We start from the raw sequence: 26,103 nt of genomic DNA, 5'->3' as shown, positions 1-26,103 counted from the left end.
GAGGGAGATGGCACCAATGGGGCTGCCATAATAGGAGTTACTATCACAGAGCCATTGCAGGACCAAATAGACAGTGGGTGGTCAGCCAACAGTTACCCCTTCCAGGTGTTATGCTTTGAAGCAATAGGCTGCACAGCCCTGGTTTCCCCTGCCTGTTCATGGTCCCCTAGCTCACTGACATTAGCAGCTTTGAGGAGACCTACATGCTGCTGTTCCCAGGCACTGCTGTGTAGCTGCAACAGGCGAGTAGGTTGAGAGACCTGGGAGGAAGCTGTGAGACACATGGGGGTGGGTATGAGTCCATGAGACACTGTGGTGAGTAGAGGTTAAGAAACACTTTGGAGGATGAGGCTGAGAGATACAGGGAGGAAGAGGTTGGAGAGATACAGGTGATGACCTAGATAGCCGACTGGCCTGTATCTCTTGGGTATTATATGGCAATCACTAATACTGTCTATATTATATGGCAGTCATATATTTAGGGGGTAACTACTATCTACTGTAACCTTTTTTTTTGGGGGGGGGGGGGGGCACAAGATTAATCTTTGTTTAAGATGACAGCCTAGCTTCACTGTTGGCTCCTACAGCCCATAGGGAAAGGAGTGTGTAGTCCCCTAGTTTGCTGCCACACTATGTAACTAGCATCCAGAGACCTTATGCAAAGCTGTTAGAATGCAGGAGGAGTCCAGCAACAATCTGGAAATTCCAGGTAGCCGTAAGTCCTCATTAGAGGAGCCACCCCTGGTCATAGGTAATATAGGAATACCAAGGGCTCTTCAAGGACAAAGGCCCGCCACCACATTATTCAGCACACATTGACAGCAGAAGCCACCTACAGAGTACGTGATTTCTCCCAACAGGAGGTCCATATCAACCTCCAGTGAGGAGATGGGACGGGCATCCATTTTTGTCATATTCATGTGAACTGGGGGCTGTAATGCATGGCATCAATGTGAACTGGGTGTTGCATTAGTTTGTGGCATAATCATGCGAGTTATGTGGTGCATGAAGTTGGCATAATCATGTGAACTGGGAGCAGTAATGTATGGCATATCATATGACATGAGGGCTGTTTAGTAGTATATGCGTTTATAAACCGAATGCTTGGTGGACAGATTAGCTGCAATTTAAGGGTCACAAGCTAAAATCATGCTTAGGGTACCATATTGGTCAGGGTGCTCTCTTTTTGCTAGGGATACATAAATCGGCTACCTAGTGCAAGACACGGGTAGAAATGATAACGCAGTGGTAGTTAATAATAGAGTTTGCATAAAATGTATAATAAAAAAGACCAATCAAATCCTGATCTTTGGTAAACAGGAGGCACATTTTTCACAGTACTGTACTATACAGTGGGGCAAAAAAATATTTGGACAGCCACCGATTGTGCAAGTTGACCCACTTATAAAGATGAGAGAGGTCTGTAATTTCCATCATAGGTACACTTAAACTGTGAGAGACAGAATCTGAAAAAAAAAAAACTGGGAAATCGCATTGTATGATTTTTAAACAATTTATTTGTATATTCTTGTGGAAAATAAATATTTGGACAATCAAAAAGTTTAACTCAATACTTTGTAATATAACCTTGGTTGGCAATTACAGAGGTCAAACGTTTCCTGTAGTTCTTGACCAGGTTTGCACAGACTGTAGCAGGTATTTTGGCCCATGCAGATCTTCTCTGGATCTGTCATGTTTTGGGGCTGTCGCCGGGCAACACGGATTTTCAACTCCCTCCACAGATTTTCTATTGGGTTGAGGTCTGGAGACTGGCTAGGCCACTCCAGGACCTTGAAATGCTTCTTACAGAGCCACTCCTTAGTTGCCTGGGTGGTGTGTTTGGGGTCATTGTCATGCTGGAAGACCCAGCCACGTTCCATCTTCAATGCTCTTACTGAGGGAAGGAGGTTTTTTCCCAAAATCACATCATCTTCTCCTTAATACGGATCAGTTGTCCTGTCCCCTTTGCAGAAAAGCAGCCCCAAAGCATGATGTTTCTACCCCCATGCTTCACAGTGGGTATGGTGTTCTTGGGATGCCATTCATCATTCTTCTTCCTCCAAACAAGGCGAGTGGAGTTTATACCAAAAAGTTTGATTTTGCTCTCATCTGACCACATTACATTCCTCCCAATCCTCCTCTGGCAAACTTTAGATGGGCCTGGACATGTGCTGGCTTAAGCAGGGGCATGTGCTGGCTTAAGCAGAAGGACCTTTCGGGCGCTGCAGGATTTCAATCAACCTTTGGATCCCCAGCAATGAAGCCCATTCGGCCTTGCTGTGGTTCTTGGTTAAAAAACGAGTTCTATTAAACTAAGCGCCTCGACTTTACCATTGCTGACCCTGATCTGACTACTACCTATAGCCGTGCAGTGCGATAGCACTCTGGTTTAGATAATACAGTAAAAACCGTGTTCTGGCATCAATTGCACGATGAGACCTAGACCGCTTGGTAATGGCAATCTGACACTGTAAGGCAGCCACAGTATTATGCGAGCAGAATATGACTTCATTATTGTTCACAAATATAACCATCAAAAACCAATGACTACGCGATTTTCCATAATTTTCTAATGGTTAAAAATGGAAACAAATATAATTCTTTTAGATGTGGAGACCCTCCTTCCAAATATTTCAAATGACCAAACAAAAACACCTTACTTTATTTTTTGTTTCCTTTTAGCTAAAACAGCTAAACACACCTAAACAAATAATAATGTACCCAAGGTGGTTATGGATTTCAAAGGTAAATAGAAACCGTAGGGTGCCAATGTATGTGTTTGTTAATACAGGTTTAGTTGTCAGATCCCAAAGGAAGGATCATTTTTAATTGAAAGAGGAATATGGCTTTCAGTCAGTAAAGGAACATTCCATGGAAGTGAAGACAAAAATCTCTCAAGTTGTCCAAACAATATAAATAAAAAAACAAGTTCTACAAAACTTCACAGAACTAGATCAGCTTGTTAGCCAGGGCTCTAATGATGTTGGAGCCTTATAAAGAGACATAGCTGTGGCACTCCGGCAACATGGTTCAGTGAAACCAGTGCACTGCCAACCGTAATTGAAAACAGAAGCTCAGACCAATGTTAATCAAGGTCAATGCCATCACCATGTGGCATTGAGATTTTCTTTTAAATAAATGTAAATGTTACTGAAATACATACACACGTAGGTAAATCTGTCTACAAATAAATGCCTTTACATGTAATCATTAATTAATTTAAAAAAAGCGAAAGTGAGGAGGGAAATAAAAAGCAAAACATTTAACCCCTGCAAAGTATGTGTTAGTAGCTGTCCGTCAGCCAAAGAGTTTAAGCTGGTCCCTGGGAAAGAATGTAATTGCAGGCCTGAAAAGAGCTTTTCTGCTTGTTAAGACAATAGCACAAAGGTCAGGCCTGCAATGTGCACTACGGGGTAATTTGCAATTCAATATCCCAGTTCATTTTATGTCACAATTTAATACACGCAAAACAGTTTTAATTGACTGTATAATTCATGCTACAAATTAGAGTTAAATTTGTTAGGGTAAAAAGAGTTGCACAAATAAGTGTGATCCACGAAAGTCTTTGTACTTTTAACATAAAGACACTGCATGTTATAACAACATGCATAATTTACATAATTGTATTTGTATATGGTTTTCTTTTTATTTTCAGTAACTATATAAAATGTACTTATTTCATTCAAAACTTTCTGAAATACCCAATTTACATTTAATCCTAATGAACACAATTCTTTTGACTGGAGCTCCTTGGGTATCTGCCAGAATGATGTCATTCTGTATGCATGTCACCTTGGAGTCAGAGGTCCCAGTACAATAAAGATAAGGGCACCTTGCCTCAGAAATTAAGTTTACAGCATTCTTTCTGGAATAAAGCAGTGCTGGTAAAATGCATGTAATAGTTTAAAACTAAGATTCACAGATGCTGATGACCTCAAGCTGTCATTCGGGTTCAGAAAGAGTAGAGAGTCCAGTGCAGAATTTAAAAAGGAACAATTTTGAAAGTGCTTTAGACTGCTGCACTGTGGGCTTATGCAGAGGTATATGGATTTCTTGTGCCAAAAGCACAAGCGTAATATCTGCATCGTAACTCTGAACTTAGATTCGAAGATAGCAGCATGGGCACTGATTCGGAGTATGTCAAGTAACTTTGCATCTTGGTAAAACGGGATCCAGTCATCATACTAGAGTTCGGAATGTCGGTAGTCTGAACCCCGACACTGGTTAGAAGACCGACGACAGGATTCTCACATGGATTCTCACATGTGGCACCGCCGCAATCCCGCCTGTTAGCCCCTCTATTTTAAATATGCTGAGAGGGGTTAGGGATAGGCTGCGGGGGTAGGGGGGGAGGAGGTTAGACTGTGGGAAGGGATGATTAGGGGGGTAGCAGGGAAGGGTTGGCATACATACGGTACCTAGCAGGTGTTGCGAAAAAAGTGATCGCATGGGCGAACGCAAGGAGATTGACATGAAGACCGGAAGAAGGCATTTGTGGGTGGCAACTGACCGTTTTCTGGGAGTGTCTGGAAAAACGCAAGCGTGTCCATGAGTTTGCAGGGAGGGTGTCTGACATCAATTCCGGTCCCAGACAGGCTGAAGTGATTGAAGCAGCTGAGTAAGTCCTGGGCTGTGCAGAGACTGCACAAAATCAGTTTGTGCAGCTCTGCTACACATGCATTCGCACACTTGCACACCTCCCCTTTTAGGCGGCGACTGAACAGCAAAAATCACTGCCCAGCGATCAGGTCTGAATTAGGCCTTAATACCAGTATACAACATTTTAAAACACCATAAAACAATCAATAACATGTAACACATAGATATATATAGGATAAATGGTTCCTAAATTAGTAGGTTTGAACAAGAATATACTTAAATAGCATTTTACTGCCTGTTCATATCCTTAAGGAACATAGGGGGTCATTCCGAGTTGATCTCTAGCTGAATTTGTTCGCAGCGCAGCGATCAGGCTAAAAATCGGCAGTTCTGCATTTGCGGCGCAAAGCGCACGCACAACGTGCAAGCACAATGAATTATGTAGTTTTGCACAGGGTCTAGCGATGCATTTCAGTCGCACTGCTTGCTGCAGAGTGATTGACATGAAGTGGGCGTTTCTGGGTGGCGTTTTCAGGGAGTGTGCGGAAAAACGCAGGCGTGCCAGGAAAAATGCAGGCGTGGCTGGGCGAACGCTGGGTGGGTTTGTGACGTCAAATCCGGAACTGAATAGTCTGAAGTGATCGCAACGCTGAGTAGGTTTTGAGCTACTCTGAAACTACCCAAAACTGTTTTGCAGGCACTCTGCGATACAACCATTCGCACTTCTGCTAAGCTCAAATACACTCCCAGTGGGCGGCGGCATAGCGTTTGCTCGGCTGCTAAAACTAGCTAGCGAGCGATCAACTCTGAATGACCCCCACAGGGTTTAATTCGAGGTTAAACGCAAATGTATTAGAAAAAGCAAAGTTTCAAACATTTGCAAAGTGAACGCAAATCTGCACACAATAAAAATACACGCCCACAGTGCAAACTAACAAAAAAAAATACACAAAAGAGGAGTCGCCCTGAAAGCTAAGCAGTGTGCTAATATTCACTAATTGTGCAGCAACCGCATCAACCGTCGATGTTATTGCTGCCGTTCTAGTGACTTGCAGAGTGTGCGTAGGTCTATACCTGCCCAGAATCTGCATTGACTTTTTCTGTACTGTTTGCTAGTCTTTCTGCAGAAATGCGTATACACCACCCTGGACCCAGGTACATACTCCCACTACACGCCCAGAATAATTTAGCGGTAGCGATTTTCCTCTGTTCCGAATGCAAATACAGCGGCGGACATGCGCTGTGCGAATTTTGCACATGCGCAGTGTACCAATTATAGGCAAATGCGTTTGCATTTGTGTTCACCCTTGAATTACGCCTGTAGTGTGAATTTGAATTAGGCCCGTAGTGTGAGTTTGAAAGGGGATGTCCAGCTTCACATCAGCCTATATGTATCACACTATTTAAACAAAAAGTCCTGTGTGGTTTAGGAGAGACCCCTTCCGGCGCTCTGTACACCCACTGGCCACTTTTAAGCTTTGTAATTAAGAAGAAAGTCCTCCGACAAATGAGTAGCTGAGATGTATGTAGAGACGGGATCCGGTCAGCATACTGACGTTTTGAATGCCGGTAGGTTGCATTCCAGCTGTCGGCATCCCGAACTTAAATATGCACGGGCTCCATAGGGTCAGCCCGGGGGTTGAGAGGGGGGAGGTTAGGGTTAGGCTGCGGGGAAGTTAGGTCTAGTTTGCGGGGAGGGAGGGTTAGGTTCAGGGCCGGATCTAGGGGGGGGCGAAGGGGGCGACCGCCCCCCCTAACACAGTCATAGCCACGCCCACTTTTGAGCAGAAGAGAGCTCTCTTGGGAGAGCCTGAGGCAGAACGATGAGCTGCAGCTTATACCACAGCAGCACAGAGGAGCCAGGAGAGCAAGGGTTACAGAGCATTTGCCCCTCACTTGCTGGTGTGTGGGTACTAGGGCTAATAAATACAATTACCCCATAGCACAGTCACATGTACATAGAACAATCACAAAACACTATCTCAGTCTCACTCAAAAAGTTCAGTCAGAATTGAGAGAGGAGGAGTTAGGATTGCAGATGGGAGGAGTTGGGACTGTAGAGGGAGGAGTCAAGATTAAACAGTAAACCGCCCCCCCTAAAGAAAAGTCTAGATCCGTCCCTGGTTAGGTTTAGGCACCACTAGGGACGATTAGGGTTAGGTTGTGGGGAGCGGTTATGGACAGGTTGCAGGAAGGAAGGGTTGTAGGGGGGCTTAGCATAATTGCCTTCCAGGTGTCTGGATCCTGCGCATCAGAATTCCATTGTCTGTATTCTGCCCTTCAGCATCACAAGTGTTGAGACCCTGATACCATCCTATAGAGACATGGCGAAACCACAACTACTGTAGAGATGGGAAACAGGCCTATAAGCTGGCAAACAAAAATGTAAACAAAATAAATTGCATGCACCAGCTACATATTGAGATTTTAATAATAATCATATTCAGTTTGTTTCAAGTATTAAACCTGAAGTGTTATCATTTAACAGTTATACAGTTTTTATGCATTTTCATAATTAATTTTGGTAACTTTCTATTGTCTTCTAGACGACCTACCTGAAAATGTTACTGCTTCAAGTTCCAGCACCACAGCTTCCAATCTCACGACCCAAAAAGTTATAAAGGGTAATGTGGTACCCCACCCAGTCCTTTGGGTATCTCTTATTTTCATAACTTCAATTATCGTATTTTTATTTTCTAGTGCAGATAATTTAGATTGCAGTTTCTGTATGGTAACCATTGTGATTAAAGGGAATTTTTTTTTTTTTTTTTTTTTTGGACACCATTGTATTATATATAAATGGCTGTTCAAGTCCATAACAGCTACTCTCATTGTATTATTCGATCTGCTGTCTATAAGCAGCGGCAGATTTAGGGGTGAGGGCCCCCTAGGCACAACTGTATCAGCTGCCCTCTTCCTGCCTAATGTATTAGTTTTATTGATTGGTTCTAAGTCCTCATTTGATAGTAGCCAATTTAATAGAATAATAATAAACCCCCCCCCCCACTAACTATGATATTTTTTTGTTTTTAATTATGTATACATATTTACTAAGCAGGACAGCTTACAGGGAATGTGCATGTCTTACTCATTTACACTCCATTCAAGATGGCATTTGGTACAGTACAGTGGAGATATTTGCAGTTACTGGTACTTTTTGGGCTGATAGTACCAACACAAGCATCCAAGTTCAGCCCCCAAACAAGTGCCGGCCCTAGGCACAAGCCTCACGTGCCTAATGGGAAATTCACTGCTGTCTATAAGGCTATGAGAGGAAGTTTTGCTAAGCCCGGCAACTGTTAGCATGCAGCATTTGTCACCTTTACTTGTGCTTTATTTCCTTAATTGTTTTAAGCTCAGGTTCATGTTAAGATCTGTAACACCATACTAATGTTTGGGATGCAATCAATTTACTGGCTGTCAGGATCCCGATGGTCAGGATACCGACGCCGGAATCTTGACAGCTGACAATGCTGACAGCTGGAAACTCGGCACACAGGACCTATTCCCACTCGTGGGTGTCCACAACACCCATAGAGTGAGAATTGAACCTGTGGTGAGCCCCTGAGCGTCATGGGACTCTTAGCGCTCACCCGCTGCCGGCATTCTGGCAGACGAGAAGCCGCTATCGAGATCTTGACAGCCGGCATCCCGCCCACCTGTAAATAGTGTGTAACCCTAATGTTATATAATGTGTTTAGTGTTTTGTTTTGTCTGCAGACAGCTGTTGTTTTTGATAAGTAGAAAGTTGTAGTGCTATCCGTGCCGAGGCCTACACCTTCACAGGTCGGGCAAACATTGGACTGACTGCCTGCCTGCAGTAAATGTTGTTCAGCCATGACAGAGCAGTGGGCACACATGGCGCTCTAAAGATGCATATCACTCTGCATTACAATAAGAGGGGCGGTAGGTGCCTTGTAGCAGTGAGTCCAATTAGCTTGTCTGTTTGACAGGGATAGTGCCCCATTTACATGTAACCCGACACTTGCAGAATGACACTAAAGGGACAGACCATTTTTGTTTTAGTAAGATATATTGTTCAGCCGTTATTTAGCATTTTCTGACTCCTACACTTGCCTCAAATCTTGTTTTTATTCTAAGTTCTCTTTAGTTATGCATTTTTTAATGGACATGTGACCCTGACTTTGACTGTACAGTGCTTCCGGAAAGTATTCACAGCGCTTCACTTTTTCCACATTTTGTTATGTTACAGGCTTATTCCAAACTGGAATAAATTCATTTTTCACCTCAAAATTACATACAATGCCCCATAATGACAACGTGAAAAAGTTTATTTGAGATTTTAGCAAATTAATAAAAAATAAAAAACTAAGAAATCACATGTATATATGTATTCACAGCCTTTGCTCAATACTTTTGTTGATGCAGCAATTACAGCCTCAAGACTTTTTGAATATGATGCAATATTTAAGGGGAAGGGGAAAGAGGCTATTGTTGCATAAACTCACAGCTGGGCGTCTCTTTTTTTTTTTGTCTATTACTAGTATATACTGTCTCATGTAAGTAATTGATTTGAGATATCTTCTATTCTGACAGTAATGAAATTGTATCTTTAATATGATACAAATGTTGACTTCTGGGTTTATTTAGAATGTTAAATTGTGTGGCTCAAATGTTACTCTTTGGCTCTCCCAGAGTGTTTGATTAGTGTGTTACAATGTTATTCTATTAGCTCATCTGAAAAGTTCTGGCTCACTGCCCAAATTGTTCAATATATTAAATACTTAGAGACAGCTAATGATCTTCATCCAGAGTTATAGGAAAGCAATATCCCATACAGTAAGTTCTCGTATTATTAGTGCTGTGCTAATATAAATATGCTGGATTGATTTTATCAGAGAGAATAGAATCTCTCAAGAAAATTATATATTTATTATTCGAACAAACATTGAATTGTTAGCATATAACCAGTGGTGCAAGTGTGTGGGTACGGCGTACCCGTAAGAATTTAGCCGTGGGTACACCGTACCCACACCGACGGGCCGCCGCTCCTCTTTCCTCCCTCCCTCCCTCTGCTGCTCCCCGCCGCACCGCCGCTAATGTGAGGGAAGGAGAGCGCAGCCTGCGCCTCTCCTTCCCCTCAGTCTCCGGCGGGTGTCTCAGTTTATTTCAGCGCCGACCCGTGAGCCAATCAGAGCGGGTGCGAGCTCTGATTGGCTCACGGATCGGCGCTGAAATAGACTGAGACACCCGCCGGAGACTGAGGGGAAGGAGAGGCGCAGGCTGCGCTCTCCTTCCCTCACACAGACAGGACGGCAGCGGTGAGCGGGGGCATGTTATACCTGGCACTGGGAGATATCTGGCACTGGGGGGGCATTTATATCTGGCACTGGGGGATATCTGGCACTGGGGGGGCATTTATATCTGGCACTGGGGGATATCTGGCACTGGGGGGGCATTTATACCTGGCACTGGGGGATATCTGGCACTGGGAGATATCTGGCACTGGGGGGGGCATTTATATCTGGCACTGGGGGATATCTGGCACTGGGGGGGCATTTATATCTGGCACTGGGGGATATCTGGCACTGGGGGGGCATTTATACCTGGCACTTGGGGATATCTGGCACTGGGAGATATGTCACTGGGGGGGCATTTATATCTGGCACTGGGGGATATCTGGCACTGGGGGGGGGGGGGGGCATTTATATCTGGCACTGGGGGGGCGTTTATACCTGGCACTGGGGGATATCTGGCACTGGGAGATATCTGGCACTGGGGGGGGGGGGGCATTTATATCTGGCACTGGGGGATATCTGGCACTGTGGGGGCATTTCTGTATCTGGCACTGGGGGGCAATGTATATTTGACACAGTGGGGGCATTTGTGTATCTGGCACTGTGGGGCAATGTGTATCGCACTGTGGGGCAATGTGTATCTGGCACTGTGAGGCAATGTGTATCTGGCACTGTGAGGCAATGTGTATCTGGCACTGTGGGGCAATGTGTATCTGGCACTGTGAGGCAATGTATATCTGGCACTCTGGGGGCATTTGTGTATCTGGCACTGTGAGGCAATGTGTATCTGGCACTCTGGGGACATTTGTGTATCTGGCACTCTGGGGGCATTTGTGTATCTGGCACAGTGAGGCAATGTGTATCTGGCACTGTGGGGCAATGTGTATCTGGCACTGTGGGGCAATGTGTATCTGGCACTGTGGGGCAATGTGTATCTGGCACTGTGGGGCAATGTATATCTGGCACTGTGGGGCAATGTGTATCTGGCACTATTGGGGTCATATTGGGGTCATACGTGTATCTGCTCCTCCCCCCATATGTGTATCACGCCCCCATTTTCATTGGCCACGCCCCATGTGGCATTTGGCCACACCCATTTTTTGCGCGCGCCTTCGCCGCGCGCACACAGTACCCGTAAGACGTTTTTTCTACTTGCACCACTGCATATAACATATATGTATTAATTGTTTAATGTGTTTGCCTAGATGTTCTCATGTAGTCATCTCTCACATAAAGTGTCAGATGTCCTCTTTAAATAGATGGTTGAGTCCCCAGCTAAACTGGATTAATCCATCTCAAGATATGACAGATAGGCTCTCATGACAGAAAATAATTCCCTACTAGTTCTTTAAAAGCATCTATTCCATGAATGCTGAGAAATCACATGTACATAAGTATTCACAGCTTTTGCGCAATACTTTATTGATGCACCTTTGACAGCAATTACAGCCTCAAGTCTTTTTTTGAATATGATGCCACAAACTTGGCACAACTGTCCTTGGGCAGTTTCGCCCATTCCTCTTTGCAGCACCTCTCAAGCTCCATCAGGATGGGAAGCGTCGGTGTACAGCCATTATTAGATCTCTACAGAACTGTTCCTTCGGATTCAAGTCTAGGCCCAAGGATATTCACAGAGTTGTTCTGAAGCCACTCCTTTGATATCTTGGCTGTGTGCTTAGGGTTGTTGTCCTGCTGAAAGATGAACCGTCGCCCCAGTCTTAGGTCAAGAGTGCTCTGGAGACGGTTTTCATCCAGGATGTCTCTGTACATTGCTGCATTCATCTTTCCGTTTATCCTGACTAGTCTTCCAGTTCCTGCCACTGAAAAACATCCCCACAGCATGATGCTGACACCACCATGCTTCACTGTAGTGATGATATTGGCTTGGTGATGAGCGGTTCCTAGGTTTCCTCCAAACAAAGCACCAGGCATTCATGCCAAAGAGTTTAATCTTTGTCTCATCAGACCAGATAATTTTGTTTCTCATGGTCTTGAGTGTCCTTCAGGTGCATTTTGGCAAACTCCAGGCGGGCTGCTATGTGCTTTTTACTAAGGATTGGCTTTCGTCTGGCCACTCTACCATTCAGGCCTGATTGGTGGATTGCTGCAGAGATGATTGTCCTTCTGGAAGGTTCTCCTCTCCACAGAGGAATGCTGTAGCTCTGACAGAGTGAACATTGGGTTCTTGGTCACCTCCCTGACTAGGGCCCTTCTCCCCCGATTGCTCAGTTTAGACGGCCGGCCAGCTCTAAGAAGAGTCCTGGTGGTTGTGAACGTCTTATATTTACGGATGATGGAGGCCATTGTGCTAATTGGGACCTTCAAAGTAGCAGATATTTTTCTGTACCCTTCCCCAGATTTGTGCATCGAGACAATCCTGTCTCCGAGGTCTACAGACAATTCCTTTGACTTCATGCTTGGTTTGTGCTCAGACATGCACTGTCAAGTGTGGGACCATATATATATAGACAAGTGTGTGCGTTTTCAAATCATGTCCAGTCAACTGAATTTACGACATGTGGACTCCAGTTAAGCTGTAGGAACATCTCAAGGAAGGATCCGTGGAAACAGGATGCACCTGAGCTCAATTTTGAGCTTCATGTCAAAGGCTGTGATTTCTTAGTTTTTTATTTTTAATACATTTGCAAAGATCTCAAAAACTTTTTTCACGTTGTCATTATGGGGTATTGTGTGTAGAATTTGGAGGGAAAAAATGAATTTATTCCAGTTTGGAATAAGGCTGTAACATAACAAAATGTGGAAAAAGTGAAGTGCTGTGAATACTTTCCGGATGCACTGTACATTTCCCTACATGTTTACCCTACTGTACAGCAGTAATGGAACTTTCTATCCAGTACAGCACAATGAGCCATAATTTTGAAACTTAAAATGATATAGAATTTGCTGATATAAGGATATTATTGTAAGAGTATATAGAAGTGATATATGCTTAGAGTAGATTAAGTTTGTTTTATCCCCTCTAGTTTAATGTATTTTTACTGTACAAATGTGGGCAGTTGACCTACTGTAACAGAATACATTGTGATGTGCCAATATCCCTTACAATTATAATAATTGTATTTCTCTGACGTCCTAGTGGATGCTGGGAACTCCGTAAGGACCATGGGGAATAGCGGCTCCGCAGGAGACTGGGCACAAAAAGTAAAAGCTTTAGACTAGCTGGTGTGCACTGGCTCCTCCCCCCATGACCCTCCTCCAAGCCTCAGTTAGATTTTTGTGCCCGAACGAGAAGGGTGCAAGCTAGGTGGCTCTCCTGAGCTGCTTAGAAGTAAAAGTTTAAATAGGTTTTTTATTTTCAGTGAGTCCTGCTGGCAACAGGCTCACTGCATCGTGGGACTAAGGGGAGAAGAAGCGAACTCACCTGACTGCAGAGTGGATTGGGCTTCTTGGCTACTGGACATTAGCTCCAGAGGGACTATCACAGGTTCAGCCTGGATGGGTCCCGGAGCCGCGCCGCCGGCCCCCTTACAGAGCCAGAAGAGCGAAGAGGTCCGGAGAAAGCGGCGGCAGAAGACGTTCCTGTCTTCAAATAAGGTAGCGCACAGCACTGCAGCTGTGCGCCATTGCTCTCAGCACACTTCACACTCCGGTCACTGAGGGTGCAGGGCGCTGGGGGGGAGCGCCCTGAGACGCAATAAAAACGATATAAAAACCTTATATGGCTAAAAAAAATGCATCACATATAGCTCCTGGGCTATATGGATGCATTTATCCCCTGCCAGTTTCCTGAAAAAAGCGGGAGAAAAGGCCGCCGTGAAGGGGGCGGAGCCTTTCTCCTCAGCACACAAGCGCCATTTTCTTTCACAGCTCCGCTGGAAGGACGGCTCCCTGACTCTCCCCTGCAGTCCTGCACTACAGAAACAGGGTAAAACAGAGAGGGGGGCACTATTGGCAGCTAATATATAAATACAGCAGCTATAACAGGGAGTAACACTTATATAAGGTTATCCCTGTATATATATAGCGCTCTGGTGTGTGCTGGCAAACTCTCCCTCTGTCTCCCCAAAGGGCTAGTTGGGTCCTGTCCTCTATCAGAGCATTCCCTGTGTGTGTGCTGGGTGTCGGTACGATTGTGTCGACATGTATGATGAGGAAAATGATGTGGAAGCAGAGCAATTGCCTGTGTTAGTGATGTCACCCCCTAGGGAGTCGACACCTGACTGGATGGTAGTAATTAAAGAATTACGTGACAATGTCAGCACTTTGCAAAAAACTGTTGACGACATGAGACAGCCGACAAATCAATTAGTGCCTGTTCAGGCGTCTCAGACACCGTCAGGGGCGCTAAAACGCCCGTTACCTCAGATGGTCGACACAGACCCTGACACGGATACTGAATCCAGTGTCGACGGTGACGAGACAAACGTAATGTCCAGTAGGGCCACACGTTACATGATCACGGCAATGAAGGAGGCATTGAACATTTCTGACACTACAAGTACCACAAAAAGGGTATTATGTGGGGTGTGAAAAAACTACCAGTGGTTTTTCCTGAGTCAGATGAATTAAATGAGGTGTGTGATAAAGCGTGGGTTTCCCCCGATAAAAAACTGCTGATTTCTAATAAATTATTGGCACTATACCCTTTCCCGCCAGAGGTTAGGGCACGTTGGGAAACACCCCCTAGGGTAGATAAGGCGCTCACACGCTTATCAAAACAAGTGGCGTTACCGTCTCCTGATACGGCCGCTCTCAAGGAACCAGCTGATAGAAGGCTGGAAAATATCTTAAAAGGTATATACACACATACCGGTGTTATACTGCGACCAGCGATCGCCTCAGCCTGGATGTGCAGCGCTGGAGTGGCTTGGTCGGATTCCCTGACTGAAAATATTGATACCCTGGATAGGGACAGTATATTATTAACTATAGAGCATTTAAAGGATGCATTACTATATATGCGAGATGCACAGAGGGATATTTGCACCCTGGCATCTAGAGTAAGTGCGATGTCCATTTCTGCCAGAAGAACGTTATGGACGCGACAGTGGTCAGGTGATGCGGATTCCAAACGACATATGGAAGTATTGCCGTATAAAGGGGAGGAGTTATTTGGGGTCGGTCTATCGGACCTGGTGGCCACGGCAACGGCTGGAAAATCCACCTTTTTACCCCAGGTCACCTCTCAGCAGAAAAAGACACCGTCTTTTCAAACCCAGTCCTTTCGTCCCTATAAGGGCAAGAGGGAAAAAGGCCGCTCGTTCCTGCCCCGGGGCAGAGGAAGGGGAAAAAGACTGCACCATGCAGCCTCTTCCCAAGAGCAGAAGCCCTCCCCCGCTTCTGCCAAGTCCTCAGCATGACGCTGGGGCTCTGCAAGCAGACTCGGGCACGGTGGGGGGCCGTCTCAAGAATTTCAGCGCGCAGTGGGCTCACTCGCAAGTGGACCCCTGGATCCTGCAGGTAGTATCACAGGGGTACAAATTGGAATTCGAGACGTCTCCCCCTCGCCGGTTCCTGAAGTCTGCTCTACCAACGTCTCCCTCCGACAGGGAGGCAGTATTGGAAGCTATTCACAAGCTGTATTCCCAGCACGTGATAATCAAGGTACCCCTCCTACAACAGGGAAAGGGGTATTATTCCACGCTGTTTGTGGTACCGAAGCCGGACGGCTCGGTGAGACCAATTTTAAATCTAAAATCTTTGAACACTTACATAAAAAGGTTCAAATTCAAGATGGAGTCACTCAGAGCAGTGATAGCGAACCTGGAAGAAGGGGACTATATGGTATCTCTAGACATCAAGGATGCTTATCTCCATGTCCCAATCTACCCTTCTCACCAAGGGTACCTCAGGTTTGTGATACAAAACTGTCATTATCAGTTTCAGACGCTGCCGTTTGGATTGTCCACGGCACCACGGGTCTTTACCAAGGTAATGGCCGAAATGATGATTCTTCTTAGAAGAAAAGGCGTATTAATTATCCCTTACTTGGACGATCTCCTGATAAGGGCAAGGTCCAGGGAACAGTTAGAGGTCGGAGTAGCACTATCTCAGGTAGTGCTACGTCAGCACGGGTGGTTTCTAAATATCCCAAAATCACAGCTGATTCCAACAACACGTCTACTGTTCCTAGGGATGATTCTGGACACAGTCCAGAAAAAGGTGTTTCTCCCGGAGGAGAAGGCCAGGGAGTTATCCGAGCTAGTCAGGAACCTCCTAAAACCAGGACAAGTGTCAGTGCATCAGTGCACGAGAGTCCTGGGAAAAATGGTGGCTTCTTACGAAGCGATTCCATTCGGAAGATTCCATGCAAGAACCTTTCAGTGGGATCTGCTGGACAAATGGTCCGGATCGCATCTTCAGATGCATCAGCGGATAACCCTATCTCCAAGGACAAGGGTATCTCTCCTGTGGTGGTTACAGAAGGCTCATCTTCTAGAGGGCCGCAGATTCGGCATTCAGGATTGGATGCTGGTAACCACGGATGCCAGCCTGAGAGGCTGGGGAGCAGTCACACAGGGAAGAAATTTCCAGGGCTTGTGGTCAAGCATGGAAACGTCTCTTCACATAAATATCCTAGAGCTAAGGGCCATTTACAATGCCCTAAGTCAAGCAAGGCCTCTGCTTCAGGGTCAATCGGTATTGATCCAGTCGGAACGACCTCCACCCGGGGGAGTGCGGACTTCATCCAGAAGTCTTCCAAGTGATTGTAAACCGTTGGGAAAAACCAAAGGTGGACATGATGGCGTCCCGTCTCAACAAGAAACTGGACAGATATTGCGCCAGGTCAAGGGACCCTCAGGCAATAGCGGTGGACGCTCTGGTAACTCCGTGGGTGTTCCAGTCGGTATATGTGTTCCCTCCTCTTCCTCTCATACCAAAAGTACTGAGAATCATAAGAAGGAGAGGAGTAAGAACGATACTCGTGGCTCCGGATTGGCCAAGAAGAACTTGGTACCCGGAGCTGCAAGAGATGCTCACGGAGGACCCGTGGCCTCTACCTCTAAGGAAGGACCTGCTCCAGCAGGGACCTTGTCTGTTCCAAGACTTACCGCGGCTGCGTTTGACGGCATGGCGGTTGAACGCCGGATCCTGAAGGAAAAAGGCATTCCAGATGAAGTCATCCCTACCCTGATCAAGGCCAGGAAGGATGTAACTGCAAAACATTATCATCGCATTTGGCGAAAATATGTTGCGTGGTGTGAGGCCAAGAAGGCCCCTACGGAGGAATTTCAACTGGGTCGTTTCCTACATTTCCTGCAAGCAGGATTGTCTATGGGCCTAAAATTAGGATCCATTAAGGTTCAAATTTCGGCCCTGTCGATCTTCTTCCAGAAAGAACTGGCTTCAGTGCCTGAAGTTCAGACGTTTGTCAAAGGGGTACTGCATATACAGCCTCCTTTTGTGCCTCCAGTGGCACCTTGGGATCTCAATGTAGTTTTAGGGTTCCTAAAATCACATTGGTTTGAACCACTTGCCACAGTGGATTTGAAATATCTCACATGGAAAGTGGTAATGTTGTTGGCCCTGGCTTCAGCCAGGCGCGTATCAGAATTGGCGGCTTTATCCTATAAAAGCCCTTACCTGATATTTCATTCGGATAGGGCGGAATTGAGGACTCGTCCTCAATTTCTCCCTAAGGTGGTTTCAGCGTTTCACATGAATCAACCTATTGTGGTACCTGTGGCTACTAGGGACTTGGAGGACTCCAAGTTGCTGGACGTAGTCAGGGCCCTAAAAATATATGTTTCCAGGACGGCTGGAGTCAGAAAATCTGACTCGCTGTTTATACTGTATGCACCCAACAAGCTGGGTGCTCCTTCTAAGCAGACGATTGCTCGTTGGATTTGTAGTACAATTCAACTTGCACATTCTGTGGCAGGCCTGCCACAGCCAAAATCTGTAAAAGCCCATTCCACAAGGAAGGTGGGCTCATCTTGGGCGGCTGCCCGAGGGGTCTCGGCTTTACAACTTTGCCGAGCAGCTACTTGGTCAGGGGCAAACACGTTTGCTAAATTCTACAAATTTGATACCCTGGCTGAGGAGGACCTGGAGTTCTCTCATTCGGTGCTGCAGAGTCATCCGCACTCTCCCGCCCGTTTGGGAGCTTTGGTATAATCCCCATGGTCCTTACGGAGTTCCCAGCATCCACTAGGACGTCAGAGAAAATAAGAATTTACTTACCGATAATTCTATTTCTCATAGTCCGTAGTGGATGCTGGGCGCCCATCCCAAGTGCGGATTGTCTGCAATACTTGTATATATTTATTGTTACAAACAAATCGGGTTGTTTATTGTTGGAAGCCATCTTTTCAGAGGCTCCTCTGTTATCATACTGTTAACTGGGTTCAGATCACGAGTTGTACGGTGTGATTGGTGTGGCTGGTATGAGTCTTACCCGGGATTCAAGATCCTTCCTTATTATGTACGCTCGTCCGGGCACAGTATCTTAACTGAGGCTTGGAGGAGGGTCATGGGGGGAGGAGCCAGTGCACACCAGCTAGTCTAAAGCTTTTACTTTTTGTGCCCAGTCTCCTGCGGAGCCGCTATTCCCCATGGTCCTTACGGAGTTCCCAGCATCCACTACGGACTATGAGAAATAGAATTATTGGTAAGTAAATTCTTATTTTCTATTTGTTTTACATTATTCCAGATCTTATACCCCATTTGTGAAATAGTGGGCTAACTTTATTTCTTTAAGAAAGGTGTACATTTGTTTCCATACATGAGGCTCTCTCTGTTGTACCTCCCTACATTTATGACCTCTTGGGATAAGTGTGGCAACAAGCATGAGAAAGAGGCATGGTCACACTGAAAGAGGCATGTCACATTGCCGTGGGGTGGCCAGTCCTCTTCCCCCTCTTCTGGAAACACTCCTACAGAGATGCTCATAGCTGCTGCATATACAAGTATACCTGGCATTGAGGGGGCATCACTCAGAAGGACTTAGAGACTGTCCCCTCCAATTTTATCTGTCCCACCTAAATGCAGAGTTGGGAGGCTCTAGCAATTAGTACACACTTAAACAGCATGTAAAAATAAAACAATAAAATTGTTTATATACTGTATAATATTGACTCACAAGAACATCTGTAGTATATTTGGGATTGATGATAATTTGATAATTGGCAGCATATTTTTGTGTAGGCAAATTCTATGACTTTTTCCCACACGCATGCACTGATAGCCATCTTCACTGTCTCTCCTGTCTGCTGCGCATGCATGTGCGGGATAATGTAATTCACAGCTCTATATGGACAGACCTAGTTACAGAGAACAGTGTTTTTCTCCAGTGTTAACCATTTGTTAAGTAGACATTTTTAAAAGATGGGAGTAACGTAACCATCTCTATTTACTCTCCCTCACACACAAGCCTCCTAATAGTCATCACTTTGCATTTGCACTCTGTGCTCATTACTAAGCTCATTTTGGAACATGTGACATGCCAACGATGCAGCCACACCAGTGTATTTATAAAATGTTTTTTTTTTGTTTTTTTACTGAAGCTCCACTATATATGTCGTTATTGTATGGCTTCATATTGTTTCTTCAGTTATCGGTGCCTTTAAAGCACAGACATGTGGACAGTGGCGTACTACAATAGGTGCAGGCAGTGCATCTGCTATGGGGCCCAGAGCAGAGAGGGGCCACCTTCTCTACACCCTTGCTCCAAGCTTTGGGACAGAGGCCCCTTTGAAATGTTGCTTTGGGACCCACAAAGTTTTGGCAACACCTCTGCCTGTGGACACAAACCGTTTCCAGGCTTTGTTTAAACATTTATGCCCCATTCTTGTAAACGTTCACTTTCTGTTTTATACATAAATGAGTTTACTGACATTTTGGTTAGTATTATGCACTAAAATACTCTGTTGCAACTTTCTGTACAAGGTAGCTTGGATGCTGTGACAGCAAATCAGTCCATAACAGAAAGTTCACGAGTTCATGGGAAAAGAGACCGCAGAGCTGCTACTTCAAGAGCGGAGAGAATATGGCCTAGTGGAGTCATACCGTATGTCATAGGAGGGAACTTCACTGGTTAGTGTGTTACATTTTCAGAATGATGCTACAGTTGTAAGTAGGGCTTCCCGTATCATTAGAAGCAGCATATATATCATCATTATCTACTCACAACTATGTGCCTGATTCAAAGATGCATGCGAATGCCACTGCAGCTGCAAATGTGTGCGCATCGGCTGCAAGAAAAATCTGCAAATATTGTAGCTGCCGGGATTTGTATTGAGACCTCCTTTGATGGCATCTCCAAACTGCAGCTTGTGCACAAAGATGCAACCATCAGAATATCGACCTTCTGTGTAACTCTATGGTACCACAGGCTTGCCAACGGGACTGACACACCATAGCTATTTTGGCTGTGTATGGGATTGCAGTCGCAGCAGAAACACGCCTCCAGAACTGTTGCAACCAATGATAGGAGCCACACCAACTGCCAGTGAGTCCCGGCCAGCGATGTTTGGCAGTGTATGGGGTGACAGTTGGTGTGGCTCCCCTATTTGAATTTTGGACTGTGCTACAGCCCCACCTCTGCAACTGCCACCGATTGTGACACGCCTGTGTATTAGTAGCCCCATCACCACCCATAAACAGTGCATGTCAATCGCTTAACAAATAAATCTTCTTTGCAACCATCGTCACAGCGTGGGTTTCCTCCGGATACTCCTGTTTCCTCCCACAATCCAAAAATATAATGGTACAGATGTAGCCATTCTCATCGTTGCTGCTGCTGCGCCATACAGGCATCCTAGTCGCGCCATACAAATAGCGCAGATAGGCGAAGTAAGGCGTCATAAGGCACAACAGGATACACAGCATGCAATACACAGATTCACCATTGGGAGGCGATGTTCCACTAATGAAAACTACAGTACAGTGCTGAATAGCAGCGGATGGATATGGCACTACATTAGAATAGAATACTGACCAATGTAGCAAGCCCTGACAAGCGGGCCAGTGCACATTAAATATAATAGTTCTGTTTTTAATACATTAAAACAGCAAGGCGGAGTACGAAATCACAGAAACGGCAGACACCTAGTGACAGCATGCCTAACCACTGAAAGTTCCCCTGGTGCGCTGTATAAAATGATCCCTACACTAAGTAGAAATTTGAACAAAGAAAAAGATTTGCTCAGCGTCTCCAATGTACACAAAGAAAAGCACAGTTCAGAGTTCTACACAGCTCTCATCATTACAATCAGTGAAAGAGTTGGGACACACAGCACCATAAAAAAAAAATTACAATGAGCGACATTATTATTAGTATTTATTAACAGTTTTTTATGTAGCGCAGAAAATTCCATTGCGCTTTACGATTGGAAATAACAATGATATAGCAAAACTGGGTAATAACAAACAGTTATAGAGGTAGGAGGGCCCTGCTCGCAAGCTTACAATCTATAGGGAAATAGGCATGGATACACAAGGATAGGTGCTATCTGTTGCATAGTTGTCCGCCAGATGGCAAAGGTTCTTGGTGGGCTGAATGATATGGTCATACAGCAATGATGAACCGGGGTCGAGAGGAAGGGAGTGTGAAGAATGAGAAGACATGTGAGGATATGTGTGGACTGTGCAGAGTGGACAGTGGATGCGAGTTGATAGGAAGGTTTATGAAAGTTATGTGGGTGGTTCTGGAACTTGATATGCTTGCCTAAAGAGGTGAGTTTTCAGAGACTGCTTGAAGGTTTGGAGACTTGAGGAGAGTCTTATTGTGCGTGGTAGGATATTCCACAGAGTGGGTGCAGCCTGATGAAAGTCCTGCAATCGTGAGTGGGAGCGAGTAATGAGTGTGGATTAGAGACGCAGGACTTGTGAAGAGCGAAGAGGTCGGGTTGGGAGATATTTTGAGATTAGCGAAGTGATGTAAGTTGGTGTAGTTTGGTTAATGGCCTTGTGTGTGAGTAAAAGTATTTTATATTGAATACGGTAGAATACAGGTAACCAATGGAGGGACTGACGGAGTGGATCTGCAGACGATGAACGTCTAGCGAGGAAGATTAGCCTCGCAGCTGCATTCAGAATGGATTGTAGTGGTGAGAGTCTCGTTTTGGGAAAACCAGTTAGGAGACTATTGCAATAATCAATGCGGGAGATAATGAGAGCATGGATTAGAGTTTTAGCAGTGTCTTGTGTAAGGTATGGTCGTATTTTGGATATGTTTTTTAGATGCATGTAACATGATCTTGAGACAGATTGAATGTGGGGAACAAAGGACAGATCAGAGTCAAGGATGACACCTAGGCAGTGAGCTTGTGGGGTAGGGTAGATTGTCGAGTTTTCAACAGTGATAGAGATATCAGGTTGGTATCTACTATTGGCCGGTAGAAATATAATTAACTCTGTCTTTGAAATATTAAGTTTGAGGTGGCGAGAAGTCATCCAAGATGAAATGGCAAAAAGGCATTCAATGAAATCCCAAAAACCTGCACCCACAAATTCCCAGGAACAGAAACCTGGTTCTGCTTCCTCTAAATTCTCGGCATGACGGTGAACCTCCCAGCCTGGAGATCGGGCAGGTGGGATCAAGATTAAGAAACTTCAGTCATGTCTGGGCGTCCTCATGCCCGGATTCCTGGGTACAGGATATTGTTACCCAGGGGTACAGACTGGAGTTTCAAGAACTCCCACCTCAAAGATTCTTTAAGTCGGGCTTGCCAGCTTCACTGACAGAAAGTGCTATCCTACAGGAATCCATTCAAAAATTGCTAAGGTCAAATGTCATTGTTCCAGTTTCACCTCACCTACAACACAAAGGTTATTATTCAAACCTGTTTGTGGTACCGAAACCAGACTGTTCGGTAAGACCGATTTTAAACCTAAAGTCATTGAACCCCTACTTGAGGGAATTCAAATTCAAGATGGAGTCTCTGAGAGCGGTGATCTCAGGTCTGGAGGAGGGGGAATTCCTGGTATCCCTGGATATCAAGGATGCGTACCTTCACATCCCGATCTGGCCATCTCACCAGGCTTATCTCAGATTTGCGCTGCTGGACTATCACTATCAGTTCCAGGCGATGCCGGTTGGTCTCTCCACGGCACCAAGAGTGTTCACCAAGGTGATGGCGGAGATGATGCTACTCCTCCACAAGCAGGGTGTGAAAATAATTCCTTATCTGGACGATCTGCTGATAAAAGCGTCTTCCAGGGAGAAGCTGTTGCAGAGCATTGCTCTCTCAACTCAAATACTCCAGGATCATGGATGGACCCTGAATTTTCCATAGTCGCAAGGAGACTGTCCTTCCTAGGGATGATCCTCGACACGGAAGTACAGAGAGGGTGTTTCTGCCGGAGGAGAAAGTGTTGGTGATACAAACAATGGTCCGGGATGTCCTGAAGCCAGCCCGCGTATCGGTTCATCAGTGCATTCACCTTCTGGGGAAGATGGTTGCCTCCTACAAGGCGCTACAGTACGGAAGATTTTATGCACGGCCTTTCCAACTGGATCTCCTGGACAAATAGTCGGGATCTCATCTTCACATGCACCAGAGGATACGTCTGTCACCGAAGGCCAATATCACTACTCTGGTGGCTGCAAACCTCTCACCTACTGGAGGGCCGCAGGTTCGGGATTCAGAATTGGATCCTCCTAACCATGGATGCAAGTCTCAGAGGTTGGGGCGCAGTCACCCAAGGGGAAAACTTCCAAGAAAGGTGGTCAAATCTGGAATCCATCCTTCCGATAAACATTCTGGAACTAAGAGCTGTATACAATGGTCTTCTACAAGCGGCACATCTTCTGAAAGATCAGGCCCATTCAGGTTCAGTCGGGCAATGTAACGACAGTGGCCTACATATAAACCGACAAGGCGGAACGAAGAGCAGAGCTGCAATGTCAGAGGTAACAAGAATCATCCTCTGGGCGGAAAAGCACGTGGTGGCGCTGTCGGCAATCTTCATTCCGGGAGTGGTCAACTGGGAAGCGGACTTCCACAGCAGACACGATCTCCATCCAGGAAAGTGGGGCCTCCACCCAGAGGTGTTCGCAGAGGTGACAAGTCTTTGGGGTGTACCTCAAATAGACATGATGGCCTCACGCCTCAACAAGAAGCTTCGGAGGTATTGTTCCAGGTCGAGGGATCCACAGGCAGTGGCGGACGCCCTGGTAACTCCGTGGGTGTTCAAGTCAGTGTATGTGTTCCCTCCACTTCCACTCATCCCAAGGATTCTCAAAATAATCAAAAGAATAAGAGTTCAGGCGATCCTCATTGCTCCGGACTGGCCAAGAAGGGTTTGGTACGCGGATCTTCTGGAGTTACTGCTGGAAGATTCGGGGCCTCTTCCTCTTCGAGAGGACCTTCTACAACAGGGGCCGTTCACTTACCAAGACTTACCACGGATACATTTGACGGCATGGAGGTTGAACACCAGATCTTCGCTCGGAAGGGCATTCCGAACAAAGTTATTCCTACCCTAATACAGGCTAGGAAAGGAGTACCGTCAAAACATTACCATAGTATTTGGAAAAAGTATGTGTCTTGGTGTGAATCCAAGAAGTTTCCTACGGTGGAGTTTCAGCTTGTACGGTTTCTCCTCTTCCTGCAAGCAGGTGTGTATGTGGGCCTGCACCTGCTCTCCATAAAAGTCCAGATTTCGGCCTTGTCCATTTTCTTCCAGAAACAATTGTCTGCCCTTCCTGAGGTTCAGACTTTCTTGAAAGGGGTTCAGCACATCCAGCCTCCCCTTGTGCCTCCTACGGCAACTTGGGATCTTAACGTGGTGCTTCAGTTCCTGCAATCGGATAGGTTCGAGCCTTTACAGGAGGTTGAGGTCAAGTTTCTTACCTGGAAGACTGTCACACTATTGGCATTGGCATCTGGTAGACGTGTGTCAGAATTGGGGGCATTGTCCTACAAGAGCCCCTACTTGATTTTCCATGAAGATAGAGCTGAGCTCAGGACGCGTCAGCAATTTCTTCCAAAGGTTGTGTCGGCTTTTCATATCAACCAACCTATTGTGGTGCCAGTGGCTACGGACTCAATCACGTCACAGAAAGTCGTACGCCCTGTTTGTCCTTTATGATCCCAACAAGATTGGGTGTCCTACTTCTAAGCAGACGATTTCTCGCTGGATCAGGTTTACTATCCAGCATGCATATTGTACGGCAGGCTTGCCGTGTCCACAATCTGTAAAGGCCCACTCTACTCGTAAGGTGGGTTCTTCCTGGGCGGCTGCTCTGGGTGTCTCGGCTTTACAGCTTTGCCGAGCAGCTACTTGGTCAGGGTCGAACATGTTTGCGAAGTTCTGCAAGTTCAATACTTTGGACTCTGAGGACCTAAAGTTTGGTCAATTGGTTCTGCAGGAGCCTCCGCGCTCTCCCTCCCGTACTGGGAGCTTTGGTACATCCCCATGGTACTAATGTGGACCCCACCATCCTCTAGGATTTTAATTACCTACTGGTAAATCCTTTTCTCGTAGTCCGTAGAGGATGCTGGGCGCCTGCCCAGCGCTTTGTTTTCCTGCAGTTGTTACTTGGTTCAGTACTGCCTTGTTACTTGGTTGAGTACTGCATTGTTACTTGGTTAAGTACTATTGTTCAGCGGTTGCTGAATTGTTTCAAGCTGGTTAGCTTGGTTTTCTGTTATGTGTGAGCTGGTGTGAATCTCACCACTATCTGTGTATTTCCTTCTTTCGAAGTATGTCCATCTCCTTGGGCACAGTTTCTAGACTGAGTCTGGTAGGAGCCCACACTATTAAACTCTTAAAGTGCCCATTGCTCCCAAGGTACCCGTCTATACCCCATGGTACTAATGTGGACCCCAGCATCCTCTACGGATTACGAGAAAAGGATTTACCGGTAAGTAATTAAAATCCTATTTTTACACAAGTATACAAGTGTGTCCTTTTCGTGAGTCGTACCCTAGCTCACGGGCATGGTAACCATCGGCGATATCGTTATGCACAGGGAGCCTTGAAGACAGGTGTTTGACACCTGCAGTGACATATAGCCCTTTTCCCCCTGAGTACTGGGTCCGATCCAGGATGTTTATCCCGGCTACAACCCGTGTCAGCCCCGCCGTTTCCACTGCACTTCGACACGGGTTATTCCCGGGTCAGATCTATTTCCACTTATCCCGGGTATGCTCTGTAAAAGCTATTGATGTCACTTGTTACTCGGGTCTTAAAACACGGGTAATGACTGTTTCCACTGCACAATACCGGGTCGTTACCGTGTTACCATGTTCAACCTAGGTAGCTACCCGAGTAGGATTCCAGGGTCACTCAACCCATGTTGAGCCGTTTCCACTTACTAAAAACCCGCGTTGATGTG

At 45.8% G+C, this 26,103-nt stretch overlaps 1 protein-coding gene across 2 annotated transcripts in view; it reads left to right on the top strand.

Annotated features, from left to right (window-relative positions):
• The window catches only part of LOC135056407 (tolloid-like protein 2), a 362,236-nt gene that overhangs the window by 236,898 nt on the left and 99,235 nt on the right, over nucleotides 1–26,103 (top strand). The window contains exons 3-4 of one of the 2 annotated variants that reach the window (XM_063961507.1): nucleotides 7,146–7,223; nucleotides 19,707–19,853. In XM_063961507.1, coding sequence (XP_063817577.1) covers nucleotides 7,146–7,223; nucleotides 19,707–19,853 — 225 coding nt within the window. The remainder of the gene's footprint in view (nucleotides 1–7,145; nucleotides 7,224–19,706; nucleotides 19,854–26,103) is intronic. The other variant, XM_063961508.1, reaches the window with a different exon arrangement.

The sequence above is a fragment of the Pseudophryne corroboree genome, chromosome 3 (assembly GCF_028390025.1).
Source record: "Pseudophryne corroboree isolate aPseCor3 chromosome 3, aPseCor3.hap2, whole genome shotgun sequence".
Taxonomy (NCBI): domain Eukaryota; kingdom Metazoa; phylum Chordata; class Amphibia; order Anura; family Myobatrachidae; genus Pseudophryne; species Pseudophryne corroboree.
The sequence above is the reverse complement of the archived record's forward strand: the minus strand, read 5'-3'. Positions and strand labels throughout refer to the sequence as shown.